The 20550-nt window shown below is 50.0% G+C and overlaps 1 protein-coding gene across 1 annotated transcript in view; it reads left to right on the top strand.

Moving 5' to 3' along the window:
• Nucleotides 1-20550, top strand: part of SLC9A9 (solute carrier family 9 member A9) — a 471491-nt gene that overhangs the window by 311385 nt on the left and 139556 nt on the right. Inside the window, exon 12 of the mRNA XM_066241551.1 lies at nucleotides 616-769. Coding sequence (XP_066097648.1) covers nucleotides 616-769 — 154 coding nt within the window. The remainder of the gene's footprint in view (nucleotides 1-615; nucleotides 770-20550) is intronic.

Genomic DNA, 20550 nt, shown 5'->3' with positions numbered 1-20550 from the left:
AGTAATTAAAAATAAAAAAAAGGCACAGACTCTTGATAGATTTGGTGACCTGCATGAATCTTCAGAGAACTGTGCTGGGTGGAAAAAAAAAAAGAATAAATCAGAGCCAATTGCAAAAGTCTCCCTAGCTCAGGATTTCATTTTCTGTCTAGCATTCTGGAAATGGCCACGTGATAGAAGCAGACGCCTGACTCCTGGTGGCCCCGCAGTGAGAGAGGGCGTCAGTGGGACGGAGCGGGATGGGGGGGACTCGATGGAGAGGAAAGGGCATCCTGGGGGAGCTTGGTGGGGACCGGAACCGGGGTGCACTGGGCTTGACCGTGTCAATGTCAGAACCCCGGTTGTGACGTCGTGTTCCCGTCTGCAAGACGTTCTCATCTCATCGTGGGGAAGGGCGCGCCCCGGGTCTCTCCTGGTCTCTGGCACTTGCCTGAGACTCCAGCGTTGTTTCAGCATCAGAGAGCTTCGTGTGACGGCATCACGGTGTTTGTCAGCGCGTCACAAAGGCACATTCAGTGACACAAGGACGAGACCTGTCTGCAGCTGGGTGCTCATCTCTCTCTCTCTCTCTCTCTCTCTCTCTCTCTCTCTCCCCCCCCGCCCGCACCCCGTCAGGTCTGCGTGGGGCCGTGGCGTTCGCCTTAGCCATTCGGGACACGGAGTCCCCGCCCAAGCAGATGGTGTTCACGACGACGCTGCTGCTGGTGTTCTTCACCGTCTGGGTGTTCGGAGGCGGGACGACCCCCATGCTGAGCTGGCTCCGGATCCGGTGAGTGGCGCGTCCCACTGCGGGACGCAGAGCGTGAGGTGCGCGTGCCTGGCCGCCCCGTTCCCACGTGAGCGGTGCCGATGTGGTCCAAGGACCCTGCGGGTCTGGGCACGGACCCTTCCTGGGGGGAAACTTGACCCTCACGCTGCACGGTGAAAACAGTCTGACCTATCACCAACTGGACAGACTTTTCCCAGAGTCCTAGAGATCTCGGGGTGAGGTCTGTCTGCCGTCTCTCCCTAGAAACGATCCACGAATTCCTCCACATCACAGTTGACTGGATACGTTGGGATATCTACAGAGTCGGCAAGGAATGAGTGAGACTCAGGTCTCATCCTCGAGACGCTCACAATCCAATAGGGTTTTAAAATTTTTTCTTTGTTTTGAAATTAAATTTACGGGGGTGACATTGATCAGTGAGAGTACATAGGTCTCGGGTGAACGTCTCTGTAGCATTTGAACTGTTGATTGTGTTGTAGGCCCATCACCCGAAGTCAGATCATTTTCCGTCACCGTATGTTTGTCCTTCTGTACTGCTTCCCCTCCCCCCACACCCCCCTCCCCCTGGTCACCACCTCACTTTTATCTCTGTCCATGAGTCTCAGTTTTATATCCCACCTGTGTGTGAAATCACACGGTTCTTAGCTTTTTCCGATTTACTTGTTTCATTTAGTATAATGTTCTCAAGGTCCATCCGTGTTGTCGTAAATGTCACTATGTCATCATTTCTTATGGCTGAGTAGTATTCCAGTGTGTTTATATGTACCATCTTCTTTATCCAGCCCTCTATCGAGGGCTTTTATCAACAACTTTGGTTGTTTCCGTGTCTTGGTTACTGTGAACAATGCTGCGATGAACATGGGGCTGCATGTGTCTTTCTGTACCAATGCTTTCGAGGTTTTAGATAGCTACCCAGTAAAAGGATTGCTGGGTCATATGATAATTCTATTCTTAATTTTTTGAGGAACCACCATACTGTCTTCCATAATGGCTGTACCAGTCTACATTCCCACCAGCAGTGAACGAGGGTTCCTGTTTCCCCACAGCCTCTCCAACACTTGTTGTTACCTGTCTTGTTGATAATAGCTAATCTCACAGGAGTGAGGTGGTATCTCATTGTAGTTTTGATTTGCATTTCTCGAATAGCTAGTGAAGATGAGCATCTTTTCATATGTCTGTTGACCATTTGTATGTCCTCTTGGGAGAAGTGTCTGCTCAGGTCCTCTGCCCGTTGCTATTGGTTTGTACAGAGTAACCTCTCACGCCCCAGAGGACCTGCATTCGTTTTGTTTGTAGTTCCTCACAACACCTGAGGTAGAACTAGGGACACAGGACATGCTTCAACACGCCTGGCCAGTGGGCCCTCTGACTCTCCAGCACGATGCTGTAGACATCGCTTAAACCATTTCTCAGAGAAGAGGGGTCACAGCCTCCGTACAGGGCTGCATGGAGCATGATTGTTAACCTGAAGGTATGCACGGAGCGGAAGGTTTGATGACAATGGATACCTTGTGCCATTTGTGAAAACGGGTCCATCTGTATTTCTTCATTCTGCCTTTATTTACATGTTTCTTTGACCTGGATCTAGTTTCTGTGTCCCAGAATATAACGGCACTCTAGGTAAGCCACATCTTACTTCTCAAAGCCAAACGTCATGAGGGACCCCACAGAGGGTCCCTCCCCAATCCCTGCCCCCTGCCCCCCCATTCTCTGTGAGGCACACTCACATTCGTATGTGACCAGAAAAGGACTTCAAATGGATTCTTACCGACAAGGACTCTCAATCCAGCGCCAGTATCGTGCCTGGCACTTCATAGGATTGAGTCACTAATCACTACGTGGAAAAAATTAAATGAACAAAACCACAAACGTCCTTTTCTTTTGTTAAATCCTTCCTGGGCACTTTCTACCCACCTGACAAAGAGGAAGCAGGAGCAGGAGGTCTCGTGTGAGAAGTTCCGTGTGGGAGAGCCTGAGCTGGGCCACGGGGCGAGGGGTGAAACCAGACCCAGGAGAAGACGGAGCTGTTGCTGCGACGTGGGGGCTGGCCGAGCTCCGGGAAGGGCGTGGACGCAGGTGGACGGGCTCCGGGAAGGGCGTGGATGTGGAGGCCGGCCGAGCTCTGGGAGGGGCGTGGACGCAGGTGGATGGCCCCGGGCAGGGCGTGGACGTGGAGGCCGGCCGAGTTCCGGGCAGCGCGTGGTCGTGGAGGCCGGCCCAGCTCCGGGAAGGGCGTGGACAAGGAGGCCGGCCGAGCACCACCGGGAAGGGCGTGGTCGAGGAGGCCGGCCGAGCTCCCGGAGGGCGTGGACGTGGAGGCCGGCTGAGCTCTGGGCAGGGTGGTCGTGGAGGCCGGCCGAGCTCTAGGAAGGGCGTGGACGTGGGGGCCGGCCAAGCTCCGGGAGGGCGTGGTCGTGGGGGCCGGCCGGGCTCCGGGCAGGGCGTGGTCATGGGGGCCGGCCGGGCTCCGGGCAGGGCGTGGTCGTGGAGGCTGGCCGAGCTCTAGGAAGGGCGTGGACGTGGAGGCCGGCCGAGCTCTAGGAAGGGCGTGGACGTGGGGGCCGGCCGGGCTCCGGGCAGGGCGTGGTCGTGGAGGCTGGCCGAGCTCTAGGAAGGGCGTGGACGCAGGTGGACGGGCAGGGTTGTGGAACGCTTGTGGAACTATTTTCCAGGCATAACTGTGTGACCTGCAGCTCCTCTCACAGCGGCGGCATCCGTGAGCTCCTACGTGTCAGCACGCATAGTGCGTTACACCCCACAGCGCCGGGTCCCCGGGATCTGTCTGTAAGAGAGCAGGCACACTCGGGTTTCTGGAAGATAAAATTCAGCAGGCGGGTTCCTGCGTGGGAAAGTTAGGGCTTGGAAAGTCGAAAGACAGAGGACGCCCATCCCCCCAAGATTAAAAAGTAGCAAACACCCCATGGGGCACATTAGAATATTCAGAACATCGATTGGTGGTGTCAACACTTTCTTAACGTCCTTCTTAAGGTCCTGCGTGCGCTGGTAACTGATCTCCTGCTGTCTTCCCTTGTCCCGAGGACGCTGTCCCCAAGTCAGTGACAGGTTGTTCTCCGAAAGGGTTTCCCGCTCTCTCCCGTGGGGTTTTCCAACATCGCCCATGGACTTCACGTGGACGTCAGCGCTCCGTAGCCAATACAGGGTCTGACTGCCCAGTTGGGTGAGGAGAGGGGAGTGTGGTAACAGGGCTCTGGGCGGGTGACAGAACGACCCAGTGACAGAACAGGGGGGCACAGGGAAAGGGAGCGCTGTGCACCCCAGTCTCCGCGGGAGGGGTCTGGAGGCCGCTGTCCACTCCAGCCTCCGTGGGAGAGGGGCCTGAGGCCGCATCTCCGGTGTTGCCAGGCCCTGAGGGGGGTGCGGCATGAAGCTGCGGGTCAAAGCGTTGCCCAGGGGAACCGGCCCCACACGGCCCAACTCCCAGACCCTGCGGGGCGTGCGGCACGAAGCTGCCGGTCAAGGCGATGCCCGGGGGAACCGGCCCCACGCGGCCCGACTCCCAGGCCCAGCTGCCAGCCAGGAGGTGCACGAGGAGCAAAGGCAGGATTCATGTATTTAGGGAAAGGGGTGACGGGGCTCCCCTCTCCTGGGCAAGGTGAAGGGCTCATCTGGGAACAAGAGGGTTCCTCTGCAACTCAAGGGTCCGGGCGGGAACCCAGTTAGAAGGAACAGAGACACGGCCGCGAGGAACTCGGGAAGGAACCTGGAGTCACAGACACCGCGTGCCCAGGGAGGCAGCCCGGGCGGAGAGGATACAGGCAGCAAGGCCACGGTGAAGCCTGCAAGGCCCTCCAACTTGAACCCTCAAACTCATGAACCCCGGACCCCTGCGTCCCCACAGTCCAGCTCAGAGCCCCAGGAAGTGCATTTCTACCACACTCCAGGCAGTGCTCACGCCACCGGGGCCAGGACCACCCCCACGTGGAGAGGGGGCGGATGTTCAATACCGCCAGGCTGGACGGGGGCGCCCGGGCCCAGCGGGCCTGAGCCTGCAGTTTGAGTCCCCCAGCGCCCTTGTGGGCGGAGGACAGGAGCCGTCCTGAGGAGTGGGTGTCACCTTGTGCCAGGGAAGGGGCGGGAATGAGAACGCACAACAATACACGTGGGCACACGGACCACGAGTCCCCGTGCACACACGGGAGCGTGCAAGCGTGACAGAAATTTGCCGCAACCGTGTTGCAAGTGACAGGTGCCCTCCTTCTCAGTCAGGGTTTAGGACGTTACCGCAGAAATCCTCAATTCTGTTACATGAAAGTGTTAAGTCGATGTTTTAGGTCAGTGATCCCTGGGCCATGGACCGGTATCGGTCCGTGGGCCATTTGGTGCCAGTCCACAGAGAAAGAATAAATAACTTACATTATTTCCGTTTTATTTATATTTAAGTCTGAACAATGTTTTATTTTCAAAAAATGACCAGATTCCCTCTGTTACATCCGTCTAAGACTCACTCTTAACGCTTGTCTCATAAGTTCAACAATTATATTTAAAAATACCACAGTTTTTACGCCGGTCGCATAATTTTATTTTGTGCATTTATCTGTCCCACCCTAAAGGCCGGTCCGTGAAAACATTTTCTGACATTAAACTGGTCCGTGGCCCAAGAAAGGTTGGGGACCACTGCTTTAGATGACGTTCAGCGAGGCCTTCCCTGTGTGCAGAACGAGGTCTCATTAGCCGACTTTCCTGTCAGACTCCTCCCATGAGATACCAGGATGTGAGCAGAGTGGGGTGAAATAAAACAACACAGGGGAAACCCAGGGGTGCAGCACCCTTGAATGAGCCAAGCACCCTCATTCGGTGTGTGATTTATTCATACACTTCACATGGCTTTCCCATCTTTTCTTTTTTTTTTTTAAGTGGAAGGAGAGGAGATAGAGAGACAGACTCTCACATGTGCCCTGATCAGGATCCACCTGGCAACCCCCAACTGGAGCCGATGCTTGAATCAGCCGAGCTGTTTTTAGTGCCTGAGGCCAACGCTCAGACCAATCCAGCCACTGGGTGCAAGAGGGGAAGAGAAAGAGAAGGGGGAGAGGGAAAGGGAGAGAAGCAGATGGTCTCTTCACTTGTGTTCCCAGACCGGGAATCGAACCTGGGACATCCACATGTCCCAGGCCAGCACCCTATCCACTGAGCCAACCAGCCAGGGGCTTTTCCCTCTTGGTTGTTTGAATTCTACATTATTTTTTCTCTTAAAGTATTTAGGTATATAAATTTGAGTGTTCATCAAAAACTTGAGTTGGGTTTTCTCATGCCTATAACATTTGCCATTTAGTCACAAACGACTATGGTGGGATGCGGATACAGTGTTTCCTAGAAGGTGGGAAGGTCCATTCTAAGAGGCAGGGCACTTGGATGGAAATGGCTTTTCACACAGCAATGCTCCCGCGCTTGGAGACACTCGGAATGATCTTTCCTTGGAAAACAAAGTCTCCACTGAGTAAGTCTTGTCTTAAGCATATTCAGACTTCTTATCCTAACTAAAGCCCTTTTATTTTATTTCAAAAATCAGTACAATAGTTTAATGCAGCGTTGGCAACAAGTGGCAGATCTTAGTTTTTCAAAATTCTGGAGGAAAAGAGAAGAACCCCCCCCCCCCAGTGTTCTCTTGGAGATATTCACGTAAGAGAAAGCAGAATGGTTTCTTTTTTTTAATATTTACTTATTGATTTTAGTGAGAGAGGCTGGGAGAGAGGGAAAGAGAGAGAGAGAGAGAGAGAGAGAGAGACAGGAACATCAGTCTGTTCCTGTACGTGCCCTGACCAGGGATCGAACCTGCAACCTCTGTGCTTCAAGACGAAGCTTTTCATAACCAACTGAGCTATCCAGCCAGGGCCGAATGGTTTCTTGGTGAGGGCCAGGGGCCTCCTTCTTTCTGTGGGACACATTAGCACCGGCGGTGGAAAAATAACCCAACATCCAGTCTTCATGGAGGAGCTCCCGGTCCTCCAGGAAATAGAAGCTTTGCCCTGTGGCGGCCAGGAAACAGGACTGTCGGTGAATAGTCACACGTGCCTACCAACACGCCTCCGAGACCCCTCCAGGGCAGCGCTCTGAGCACTGGCACGGGAGTTCACGCCATGCCATCCTTGGTTTAGAGGAGGGCACCGCACGCAGCTAACCGGGCCCCCGAGACTGCAGCCCACCCCACAGCTGCACACCTTCCCGGGGCTCCCCGGGTCGGAATGCTGGACCCGCCTCTGCACAGTCTCTGAACCACAGTCAGGCAGAAAGCCTTCCTCACCAGGACCACTCAGAACGTGTGTTCCAGCTGGCGTTGGAGTGTGCCTTCAGCCAGGTGGCCCGACAGCTTCCAGATGCGGCTGCTGACATCTCAGTACGACAGCATTTACGAGGACTTACTCTGTGCCGGCTGTTACATGAGAAAGTGCGGGGCACGTGGGTCTCCCATGACCCGGCCTGTGACCTGTCCAATGGGAGTGATCCTCGTAGCTACCTGCTAGGGTGGGTGAGGGCTGGCTGGGTGGCCGTGGGTCACATGGCAGCTGGGCCGCAGAGCCACACTCCAGCCCAGGTGGTCTGAGCCCCGCCAGGGCAGGCACGCCCAGCTCCTCTGCCCTGTGCAGACAGGAGCTTCCTCCTGATGCCTGCAATCCGTCTTGATTAATGGGTCCTGGGGGTGGGGTGGGGGGGATGTGCTTTTATAACCGAGACAGGCCTCCTAGAAACAGACACGGGAAGGCTCGTCCATCAGCAGTGACTGGGCTGACGCAGCACCGACGTTTTCTGGTGCGGCTTTCTCTCCTGGACCTGGAACGTTTCGTGGTGAACAAGACCAGCCGTGGTCCGAAGTAGCCGGAAGGGCCAGTCTGTTTTCCTCAAGAAGAACTTGGGTATTGTGGGACTTTGTTACCCTGGTGCCCAACTCCCAAAACCTCTCAGGGTCTTACGTCAGACGGAAGTTGGCGTCTTTCACAGATCACACACACACACACACACACACACACACCCCCTGCCCTCCGTCCACTGCAGAGTACATAACTTCCGGTTAGTGTGTTGTCTCCACTGTTACTATTTTACTGAAATATTTAAATCCTATTTGGGGTTTATGACCCGTCCCTATTAGAGGCCATCCTGGAATGCCGTCTCTTTGTCATGTATACCCACTGGCTACTAATGGCCATCCACAGTGTGCACCCAGAGCTAGACAGAGAACTGTCTCTGTTGATGTTTTAAATCTTAAACCAGAGCCCAGTGAGATGCTCAACACCTGCCGACAGCCTCAGTTTATTACTGAGGCCGGGGAAGGTCAGCTTAGTCCAAGCGAGGAATCCGTCTAATTAAGTTCCCTCCGTGTCCAGCTGGTCTTGCGTCCAGCCTCCCGCGAGGTCAGCGGTTGGCTTCCTGGGCGTGTTCACTCAGTGGACCGGCGCACACCCTCCGGAGGGAGGTGGATGGTGGAGATCCCAGCCCTCCTTTCTCTTACGGCCGTGGGACCTTGAGCAATGAATTCGATGTCTCTGGACCCCGAGTCTCTCGTTTGTAAAATTGGAATAATAACCACCTCTTCAGATGGTCAGGAGGATGAAGTGCAGAAGGTATCAAGGATTTAGGACACGCAATAATGCTCAAGAAAGGTCGCTCTTACAATACCCAGGGGACCAGCGTGAGCCGGTTCTTATCCAAACATTCTTTCATTGCCTATGGCATGCACATATACATATGGTGTTGTTCATTAGCAATATTTGTGAAAGTTATGGCTTACATGGAAAATAAGAAGACATACTATTCTTTGGGGGAGCTTAGCTCATTTTATGTAACAGAGTCATCAATGGTACAGCCAGAGCCTGTTGCTGACTTCAAAATTATACAGTTCTTAAAGAAAAAAAGGCTCACAAAAATCTTTATACTTACTCAACAGCTCAGGGAGATTCTTTCCAGAATGTGTCTGTCTCCTTCTCAATATTATCTCTGCTGAGGATCTTTTCTGATATTTAATTAGCACCATTTCATCAAGATATATGTGTGTGTGTGTGTGTGTGTGTGTGTGTGTATCTATTTCATTGTTTTGAATTGATTTTGTAACAATTTGTGTTATTATGTATCAATTTATATGCATTGGCAGGCTTGAAAAATACTCTCTGTCATGAAACATGGAAAATCCATTTACTCTATTGAATGGAGCCTTAGACTTTACATTCCCTACCCCTGACCCCCATTTAAAACGGCGTTCTCTTTTCCATAAGTTTTTCTAAAAAAACAAAAACAAAAACGTTTTACAACTCCAAACATTAATTGCTCAAATCAATCTAGTCTGACACATTCTATTAGAGATATTGGATGAGTGTGGTAACCTGTGGTCGACCTTGGCGTAGGCTCGGCTGATAATCAGCCTCGTGAGTGAGCAGCTGGCGAGCTTGCTTCCAGCTCCTGAGGAAGGCTCCTGAGTACTCTTCCTCTCTGTGTGCAGACGCTCTGGGGGCCCAGGAATAAGAGCCTGGCTCTTGACAACCACCGGCGACTTCCCCCTCGCCCTGTTCTTATCGACCTCCTCCACTGTGCTCTTGAGAACATCTCTATCAGTAACCTTCACCCATTTTCTTGAGTTTACCAAACAATGAATGAACGTGCTGCTTGCTCTCCTGAAGAGAATGGATTAGGGGCGGCTGTTCTCAGAAAGTGTTATCCAAGATCGGTGCCGACTTAAAGGAATAGTTGTATCTTCAGGTAGTAGACAAGGTCTGAAAACACTTTATTTTTTTATTTTTCTTTTACATTTTTATTTCAGGATTTTTTTTTTTAATGGGGAAAAGTATTATTGTCACATAACCCACATCTATGGCAGGTACATCCAGTTTATATAGGAAATGCTGAATGGTATACACAGGGCATTGTGTGTTTTCCAACTATGATGCAGTACACGTATTTACAACACATGGTCTCAGTGGAAGAAGAGTTTGGTTTTCTCTCTTAAGAGGCCTACTGCACATGCAATGATGGTAGAAGCATTTCACTGAAATGACTGATGTTTTTCATACTCAAAATGTAAGATTCTACCCTATTAATGATGAAGGGAGTCATGGGTGGACGGAAGGGAGTCCTGGACGGCAGGATTCTGACCCCAGGAGTGAATACTCTCAAGCTGGAAGGAGAAATGGACAAATCCACACCCATAGTTGGAAATTGCAATCCTCCTTCCTGAGTAATCAGTCTAACAAGTAGACAGAAAAAAAAAGCAAGCATATAGAACTGAAAAATAGCTTTAATCAACTGATAGTTTATAGAACATTCCACCCAATGGTAGCATCATACACATTCTTTTAAAGTGAACACAGATACAAAAGAAGTAGACAGTACTCCCAGGTCATAAAACAAACCTTATGAATTTAAGAGAATTGAAATCATACATGTGATCTCTGACCATAATGGAATTAAACTAGAAATTAATAACATAAAAAATAACTAGAAAATATCCAAATACTTGGAATTTAAACAATACAATTCCAAAAGAAATCCATGATTCAAAGATAAAAAGTCAAGGGAAATTAGAAAGTATTTTGATGTAAAAGAAAATGAAAAGACCCTGGCTAGTTGGCTCAGTGGTAAAGTGTTGACCCAGCATGTGTATATATCCCAGGTTTGATTCCTGGCCAGGGCACACAGGAGAAGTGCCCATCTGCTTCTCCACCCCTCCCCCCCTCCTTCCTCTCTGTCCCTCTCTTCTCCTCCTACAGCCAAGGCTCCATTGGAACAAAGCTGGCCCAGGCGCTGAGGACGGCTCCCTGGCCTCTGCTTCAGGTGCTAGAATGGCTCCAGCCACAACGGAGCAATGCCCTAGATGGGCAGAGCATTGCCCCCTGGTGGGCTTGAAGGGTGGATCCCGGTTGGGCACATGCGGGAGTCTGTCTCTCTGCTTTCCCACTTCTCACTTCAGAAGAAATACAAAAAAGAAAAAGAAAATGAACATATAAACTATCTAAAGTTGTGGGATGCAGCTAAACCTACACTCAGGAATAAGTTTGTAGCACTAAATACTTACATTAGAAAACAAGGAAATTCTCGGCCCTGGCCGGTTGGCTCAGCGGTAGAGTGTCGGCCTGGCTTGCGGGGGACCCGGGTTTGATTCCCGGCCAGGGCACATAGGAGAAGCGCCCATTAGCTTCTCCACCCCCCCTTCCTCTCTGTCTCTCTCTTCCCCTCCTGCAGCCAAGGCTCCATTGGAGCAAAGATGGCCCAGGCGCTGGGGATGGTTCCTTGGCCTCTGCCCCAGGCGCTAGAGTGGCTCTGGTCGCGGCAGAGCGACGCCCCGGAGGGGCAGAGCATCGCCCCCTGGTGGGCGTGCCGGGTGGATCCCGGTCGGGCGCATGCAGGAGTCTGTCTGACTGTCTCTCCCCGTTTCCAGCTTCAGAAAAATACAAAAAAAAAAAAAAAAAGTAAAAAAAAAAAAAAGAAAACAAGGAAATTCTCAAATCAGCAATCTAGTCTTCCAGGATTAGAAGATTAAGGAGGTAAACAGCACCCAAAGCAAGTAAAAAGAAGAATAATAAGAGACTTGAACAGAAATCAATGAATTGATATTAGATGAACAATAGAAAATAAATCAACAATCAAACTCTGGTTCTTTGAAAAATCAATAAAGTTGACAAATTGCTAGTCAGGCTGACTAACCAAAAAGAAAAAATAAATGAGCCAAATTCCCCATATCAGAAATGAAAAGACATCCAGACAGACCTGAGGGGCATTAAAGGATAATTAGGGAATACTGTGAATAACTAACTCTGTGCACATAAACTCAACACAGCAGATGAAATGGAACAATTCCTGGCCAATGGCAGAAGCCACTCAAGAAGGAATAAACTGAAATCGTTCTATATCTGTTAAAGAAATAGAATTCACAGTTTAATAACTTCCCAAAAAATTTACCTAAATACCAAAGACAGGCAACAACTTCACAAGAAAGTAAAACTACAAACCAGTATCTTCCATGAGAATGGATGCAAAAAACCTCAACAAAATAAAAAGCAGATCAAATCCAACAATGCATAAAAAGGCTAAACATGACAACTATGTGTGATTGACCCCGGGAATGCAAGACTAGTCCAATATTCAAATATCAGTGGATGAAATCTATCATATTGCCCTGGCTGGATGGCTCGGTTGGTTAGAGCATCGTTCGGAAGCACAGAGATTGACAATTCAATCCCTGCTCAGGGCACATACAGGAACAGTTCAATGTTCCTCTCTCTCTCTCTCCCTTTCTCTCTCTAAAATCAATAAAATTAACATTAAAAAAAGAAAAAAAAAGCCCTGGCTGGTTGGCTCAGTGGTAGAGCTTCGGCCTGGCATGCAGAAGTCTTGGGTTTGATTCCCGGCCAGGGCACACAGGAGAAGCGCCCATCTGCTTCTCCACCCCTCCCCCTCTCCTTCCTCTCTGTCTCTCTCTTCCCCTCCCGCAGCCGAGGCTCCACTGGAGCAAAGTTGGCCCGGGCGCTGAGGACGGCTCTATGGCCTCTGCCTCAGGTGATAGAATGGCTCTGATTGCGGCAGAGCAACGCCCAAGATGGGCAGAGCATCGCCCCCTGGTGGGCATGCCGGGTGGATCCTGGTTGGGTGCATGCAGGAGTCTGACTGCCTCCCCGTTTCCAACTTCAGAAAAATACAAAAAACAAAACAAAAATAAAAGAAATAAAAAAGAAAATACCATTAAAAAAAATGAAATCTATCATATTACCAGGTAAAAGAACAAAAGGACCATATTGATTGATGCAAGAAAAGCATCTGATATAAAGCAACTTTTATTTATGACTTGAAAAAAAAAGAACTCAGCAAACTTAGAAGTAGAAAGGCACATTCTCAAGCTAATAAAGTATATCTACCAAACCCCAAAGCTGACATAACATTTAATGATAAAAGACTGAATGTTTTCTTTCCAACATCAGGATGTGACAGGACGGCCCAGTCACTGCTTCTGTTCAACACTGGACTTGTAACCCTAGCCAGTGCAATAAGGTAAGACAAATCATAGGACTCATGCAGATTGGAAAGGAAGAAATATCACTTCCCAATTTGTAGGCAATATAATTGTCTATACAGGACCAAGTAATCTACAAAAGAAAAAAATAAAACTTTCTAGAAACAATAAATGAGTTTAACTAGGTTCCAGGATAAAAGATCAACCCTCAAAAGTCCCAACGGACACCTACATGCTATAAATAAATTAATGAAAACAAGTTTTAAAATCAAAAATTTTAAATACTAATATTTTTACCTTTTTAATCAATTTTTAATATTAATTTTTTAAAATATTATGAATACTACAAAAACATTTAAATATGTCAGACTGTCTAACAAACCACATACCGATTTATGTACTGGAAACTGCAAAGTGCCAATGAGAAAAATCAAGAAAGGCCTAAATAGAGAGAGAGAAATACTATGTTCATGGATTGACAGACTCGTATAGTCAAGATACCCATTACCCATAAATTGGTCCATGAAGTTAATGCAATTTAATCAGTCACACCAGAAAACATTATAGATACAAACTGATTTTTTTTTTCACTTAAAAGGAAAGACAAAGGAACTAGAATAACTAGATTAAACTTGAAGAGGAAGAATTAAATTGTAAAACTCACACTGCTTAATTTTAAGACTTACAGTAAAACTGCCTCATAAGTAATTTTTGTTAGACTTGGTCATTTCTAGGTTATGTTAGATCAGACCATAAAAAAAAAATTAGGTAAGTCTTTAGTTCATATTGTGAATATAGCACAGCCTCAAATTACCTAATTTATTTATTTATTTATTTATTTATTTATTTTTATGGTCTGAGCAAACATAGCCTAGAAATGACCAAGTCTTTAAAGGCTAGTTAGAAGTCAGCTGTCTGGTTCCCGGAAACATTTGATGGAGGGTGTTTAACCACCTTCCAAGGTCCGTCCCCTTCAGTAATTGGTTCATTTGAGTGCAGAGTTGTCATTTGGTAGCTCCCAAGTGGTCAAGTACTGGCCATTTCAGAAGGCTCAACTTACTAGTAAAATGAATAGCCACATGCCCTTCACCGACTTTTATCCACTGTTCATCAATGACCCGTGTTACTTCCTCCCCCTTCTCTCTGTCTGCACGTGATCACATATATTAAAGGTGTGTTTTTACGTCTTTATTTTTCACTGAAGTCATTTAAATGTAGGAACAGACATCAGACAGTCCCTGATCTAAATCCTGAAGCGTGCCTCTTTGAAGAACGGGGGACGTTTTCTTAGATAACCACACCATGACTGTGCCTAAAAATACTAGAAACGATGAACAGTTTGATCGGTACATATTCAGATTTTCCCAATTATTGCAAAAAGAAAAAAAAAAAAAATATATATATATATATATATTGCATGAATGTTTTAAGTTCAGGATCCAACCAAAGTTACATATTGCACTTAGTAAATATTTTTAATCTCTTTACATCAGTTCCTCCTCTTCTATCCTCCCCCCCCACCCGACATTAATTTTTGGAAGAAGCCAGGTCAGTTGTTTTGCATGCTATCCTACATTTCAGACTCGTTTGTTTCCTTATAGTATCAATCGATATCATCTTCTCTCTGCTCTACTTCCTGTAAACTGGAAATGAGGTCAAGGCTTGACATGCAGGGTTGAACATTTGGGGCAAGGAAGAATAGTCGACCTGCATCTGATGTCATCAGGCAGGGGAGGTCAGGTGGTCGCTCTCGGGGTGAGGCTCAGCTCATACCCGTGGTTTCGGTGGTGCCTCCCGGGGTGATGGTCCAGTTTTACCGCTGTGATTAGTTCTTAGCCTGTGGGGCAGTGCGTGGGCAGGGCCTGGGCACAGTGTGACTCTTCCGTGTCCAGCAGCCTTTAGCATCCATGGATGATCTTTGCTTGAGTCAGTGACTGCATCTGAGATGTCTCCGTTCTGATTTCTCTGTTGATCAGTTCTTGGTTGAGAGAGTGTTTCTTAGTCCGCCAAATGATCGTAAGTTTTCTCACCTTCTTGTTGTTTCTGATTGATCACATCACGAGGATAGAACCCATAATCATTCCATTTTTAAAACAGAGGATTTTCTTTGCGATGAAGTAGGTGGCTAATGTGGGTGTCTGTTCCGTGGACATGAAAACATATATACTCGCTATGTTTTAAGTTAAAAAAAAAAAAAAAAAAGGCATTCCATATGTGGTTATCAAATGGGGTTTCTCAATGACGTTCCTCAAATTCTCCATATCCTAACTTATGTTTTTATGAGCTGTCAGCGTCTGAAAGAGGTACCTTAAATTCCCCACTCTAATGTGCTTGTAATCAAGGCCTTGCGTTCTGATTTGATATAGACTTCTACATCTATCCGATGTGCTGTGTGTGTGGGGGGGGGGGGGTATCATTTTCAATAGCTAGAGAATCTTCAGCTCGGCCTCTGCCAAGCCCTGTCTTCCTCATCCCCAAAATGAAACTTAACATGATCGTGTCTCTCTCATGCATTTGTGTCCTTCTTCTAGCCTGTGGTCCTGGGAATGTGGGCTCCTAAAATGAGAGTAAAAGCAATATAGAAAAGTCATTACTTATAAACACTCAACAGTGGGGCCTCCCCCACCCACCCCCTCCTCCAATTTCGTCTTGGTTATGAGTGAACCGTGAGTTCATACTGCTTGAAATACATTTTAGTGTTTAGATCAACATTATTTCATTCCCTGGGGCCCTTCATGTCTCCTCAGAAAAATAAGTCATCTCTTTTCATCTAGGATAATCTTGTACCTGCTCGTATATGCATCTTAAACCCTAATGAAATGGTTTGAGAAAATGACTGTGTAAAGACTCCACCAAAGAGCTGCGATAAAATTCTCATTTTGCATCTTCCCCTAAAGATCGTTTGCAAAAGCCAAAATACAGGACGTAAACCGGAGCTTTTCAAAAATAAGTGCCGTGTTCTAACACACGGATGCGCTTTGAAGAAATGGCTTAAAAGAGGGAATTACCCATTTGAGGCGAAATATACCTTCATGCAGACCTCGTGGTCCTCGGTGGGAGCAGGGTTGGTAAGAACAGGAGCCCTTCCTCGTTTTCTGTGTTTTGTTAATGGGCAGCGCGCGCCACCCCTCCGGGCGCTGGGTTTGCATGTGGAGTGGAACTGACCAGTAACGGAGCAGCCCCCTAGTTTGGGGGTGAGGATTCCTAGCGCCTCAACCGCTGGCTGCCCGGCAACATTGACTGCTTTTCAATGTGGACATCGAGGCTCAACACATACCCCTCAAAACCCGGTCCCTCAGGCACAGCACCCCCACATGATCCCCACCGAGCCAAAGCTCTTGCTGAACGCTGGGCACTGGTTTGGCCAGCCCACTCTGGGGTCACCACAGCCCCCGGGGTTCCCTCCTTGACCCCGCGGGCATGGGCTTCCCAGGGCTTTGCCGGGCACTAGGGCTGCCTGCCTGCAACTTCCGTCCCTGTGGCTGCGGTTTATTCTGGACTAGCCGTCAAAGCAAACGCCCTCTTCTCTGTTTGCATTTGCTGCCCCCGGCTCTATTCTGTGTGTACAATACAATGCTCTTGTCATTTCCACGGGATTCTCAAAGAAAGAGGAGGAGAGGGGCATTTTTAAAACAGTAACCCAGGGTCTGTTTGTCATTGACCAGTCCCAAGCACGTCAGCAGGTGTTTGTTCTGAAGATAACCTAAGACGTGCTTGTTACATGAAATCAAAAACCTAAATAATCATTTTAAAAAATAAAATGAACTTCAAGTCCTTTTCCACCAAGATAATTACTGCTTACACTTTTTTTTAAAGTGAGAGGAGGGGAGATAGAGAGATAGACTCCTGCATGCACCCCAGCCAGTATCCACCAAGCAACCTTTGTCTGGGGGGATGATAGAATCAACCAAACTATTTTTAGCACCTGAGGCTGACACTCTTGGACCAACTGAGCCACTGGCTGCAGGAGGGGAAGAGGTAGAGAAGGGGTAGAGGGAGGGGGTGAGAAGCAGATGGTCGCTTCTCCTGTGTGCCCTGACCAGTAATCAAACCCAAGATGTCCATACCTGTTTATACTTTAATCCATTTTTCTATAGACTATTTTTGGCAATCAAAAAAATTTTTTTTACAAAATTCAGATAGTGTGTCTTTTACTTTAAAGCAGGGGTAGTCAACCTTTTTATACCTACGGCCCACTTTTGTATCTCTGTTAGTAGTAAAATTTTCTTTCTTTTTTTTTTTTTTTTTTCTTTCTTCCTGAAGCTGGAAACAGGGAGAGACAGTCAGACAGACTCCCGCATGCGCCCGACCGGGATCCACCCGGCACGCCCACCAGGGGGCGATGCTCTGCCCATCCTGGGCGTCGCCATGTTGCAACCAGAGCCACTCTAGCGCCTGAGGCAGAGGCCACAGAGCCATCCCCAGCGCCTGGGCCATCTTTGCTCCAATGGAGCCTTGGCTGCAGGAGGGGAAGGGGAAGAGAGAGAGAGGAAAGCGCGGCGGAGGGGTGGAAAAGCAAATGGGTGCTTCTCCTGTGTGCCCTGGCCGGGAATCGAACCCGGGTCCTCCGCACGCTAGGCCAACGCTCTACTGCTGAGCCAACCGGCCAGGGCAGTAGTAAAATTTTCTAACTGCCCACTGGTGCCACAGTAATGGTGATTTATAAAGTAGGGAAGTAACTTTACTTTATAAAGTTTATAAAGCAGAGTTACAGCAAGTTAAAGCATATAATAATAATTACTTACCAAGTACTTTATGTCGGATTTTTGTTAAGTTTGGCAGAATAAATCTTTATAAAACAACTTACTATAGTTACAGCTATCTTTTTATTTATACTTTGGTTGCTCCGCTACCGCCCACCGTGAAAGCTGGAACGCCCCCTAGTGGGCGGTAGGGACCAGGTTGACTACCAGTGCTTTAAAGTACAGCTTAATAACTATAATTTTGTTAGCAATCTTTGAAATGATACTTTCAAGTCCTAAGTAGCAAAATCATATGAGTCTTCCACAATTATTTATTTAAATTGTCATCAGAAAATACTAGAACCAGAATTATTTTAAACTATGACCAGTGGCACTGCCATTATTTCATACGTATAGATGTACATGCATACAATACTTCATCTCTCTGATTATTTTCTTAGACTGGGTTCCCAAAAATGAGATTGGGGAGTCTACAAGTAGAAGATTTTTTAAAAGCTCTGCTCTATTTTGCCAAATGGCTTTCTAATAAAATTGAGTTCAATGAAACACCAGCGAGACCATCCCTCTCTCTCTCTATCTCTCTCTCTCTCTCTCTCTCTCCGTGACTTTCCAACGTCCGAGATGATTATGTATTTCTCACATGGGGCGCTGCTTCCAGAAACTCATTTCTTTTAGGAAGACGTCCCTTTCCCTCATTCTCCGGGAAACCTTGGTAAACTCTGTGCCAAGCTGCTTGCTTTCGAATACAGAGACCTCAGTCTACATACAGCGTTGACAGCTGAGGCCCCAGGACCCAGCCAGTACTCGCCCTTGAAGCCTCGTCCTAATGTGTGTAGGGTTTCCCGTTGTCCGCCCTGCTTGGGCTGCAGGCCCTCCGGACCGATGCAGGACACTCTACCCCTCACTGCTCCCTGTCTCCGCCCTTGGCCACCCCCCCCCCCCAATGCCCTGTGCCGGGGCAAATACCAACCCCTGGCCCCTCCTTTCTCCTATTCATTCCATATCTCCTGAGCTTCCCACCTGCGTCCGCCCTGGATCGGGCACAAAGCAGAAGCCACTGAAGCCCCCGCCCCCGAAGTCCCCACCCCCAAAGCCCCCACCCCCCTCCGCCCCCTGACGGTTTGCCATGGGTGTTCTGGTTTACACCGGTCCTCTGAATCGGCAGATAGATGTTGGAGCTTAGAACAAAGTGTGTCCCTGCCGCTCGCGGGCCCGTGGACGGGCAGACGCTGCTTTATTCCGCGTGGCGGGGTGTGTGGGGACCACCGGCTGCCTCTCCCGAGCGAGCTCTATCAGTCCCGAGAGTGTTGGAATCTCCGAGGAGATTCGAGCGCCTGTCCTGCTCACGCCTTGGGATTTCCAATGGCCTCAGAATATGGCTGCTGTCTGGGCCCCCGGCAGCATTTAAACTGGGGGGGGGGGGGGTCAGCCGGGGCGCCCTAGGAATGTTCACTGAAAACCATGTTTTAAACAGAAGCCACACGGGGCGTCTGCAGACTGACTTCTGCTGTTTCCTTTTTCTCAAGGTCAACTTGGAGTTAATGTGTCCAGAAAATTTTTCTGTTGGCCACAAAAAAAAAAATAAAAAAGAAAACACAGAACTGTAGGAATACATGTATAATATTTGATGAAACTCTGGATGGGTATATTGGTAGGATCATTGGATTTTTGTTTTGTTTTGTTTCATTTCACTTAATATTTCCGCCTTCAAACTCTCACACACACATCTGGCCGGGCCGTTTTCTCTCAGCCCTGAGCCAAACCCTCAGGCTGTGAACTCAGCAGGACGGCCCCGGGGCATGAGGCTCTGGTGGGGGGCGTGAGGCTCTGGTGGGGGGCGTGAGGCTCTGGTGGGGGGGGCGTGAGGCTCTGGTGGGGGGATGTGAGGCTCTGGTGGGGGGGCGTGAGGCTCTGGGGGGGCGTGAGGCTCTGGCCCGGTGCGTGAGGCTCTGGGGTGGGCGTGAGGCTCTGGGGTAGGGGCGTGAGGCTCTGGTGGGGGGGGGCGTGAGGCTCTGGTGGGGGGGCGTGAGGCTCTGGTGGGGGGGTGAGGCCCTGGTAGGGGGGGCGTGAGGCTCTGGTGGGGGGGCGTAAGGCTCTGGTGGTGGGGTGAGGCCCTGGTAGGGGGGAGCGTGAGGCTCTGGCCCGGGGCGTGAGGCTCTGGTGGGGGAGGGGCGTGAGGCTCTGGTGGGGGGGGTGAGGCTCTGGTGGGGGGGTGAGGCCCTGGTAGGGGGGGGCGTGAGGCTCTGGCCCCGGGGCGTGAGGCTCTGGTGGGGGAGGGGCGTGAGGCTCTGGTGGGGGGCGTGAGGCTCTGGTGGGGGGGTGAGGCCCTGGTAGGGGGGAGCGTGAGGCTCTGGTGGGGGGGTGAGGCCCTGGTGGGGGGGGGCGTGAGGCTCTGGTGGGGGGGCGTGAGGCTCTGGTGGGGGAGGGGCGTGAGGCTCTGGGGGGGGTGAGGCTCTGGCCCAGGGCATGAGGCTCTGGGGGGGGCGTGAGGCTCTGGTGGGGGAGGGGCGTGAGGCTCTGGTGGGGGAGGGGCGTGAGGCTCTGGTGGGGGAGGGGCATGAGGCTCTGGTGGGGGAGGGGCGTGAGGCTCTGGTGGAGGGGCGTGAGGCTCTGGTGGGGGGGCGTGAGGCTCTGGTTGGGGGGTGAGGCCCTGGTAGGGGGGGCGTGAGGCCCTGGTGGGGGGGTGAGGCCCTGGTAGGGGGGGGCATGAGGCTCTGGTGGGGGAGGGGCGTGAGGCTCTGGTGGGGGGGCGTGAGGCTCTGGGGGGGGGTGAGGCTCTGGCCCAGGGCATGAGGCTCTGGGGGGGCGTGAGGCTCTGGTGGGGGAGGGACGTGAGGCTCTGGTGGGGGGGCGTGAGGCTCTGGTGGGGGAGGGGCGTGAGGCTCTGGTGGGGGAGGGGCGTGAAGCTCTGGTGGGGGGGGCGTGAGGCTCTGGCCCGGGCCTGAGGCTCTGGTGGAGGGATGTTAGGCTCTGGTCGGAGGGTGTGAGGCTCTGGTATGGGGCATGAGGCTCTGGTGGGGGGGGGCGTGAGGCTCTGCCCCGGGGGTACGTCTGAAAAATCTGCTTCTCACGGGGTTGTTCCTGCGACAAGGACAAGTGACAGCATCGCAGTGTGGGCGTTTGCAGCC

This window comes from Saccopteryx bilineata, chromosome 8, assembly GCF_036850765.1.
Source record: "Saccopteryx bilineata isolate mSacBil1 chromosome 8, mSacBil1_pri_phased_curated, whole genome shotgun sequence".
In the NCBI taxonomy this organism is placed as follows: Eukaryota; Metazoa; Chordata; class Mammalia; order Chiroptera; family Emballonuridae; genus Saccopteryx; species Saccopteryx bilineata.
The sequence above is the reverse complement of the archived record's forward strand: the minus strand, read 5'-3'. Positions and strand labels throughout refer to the sequence as shown.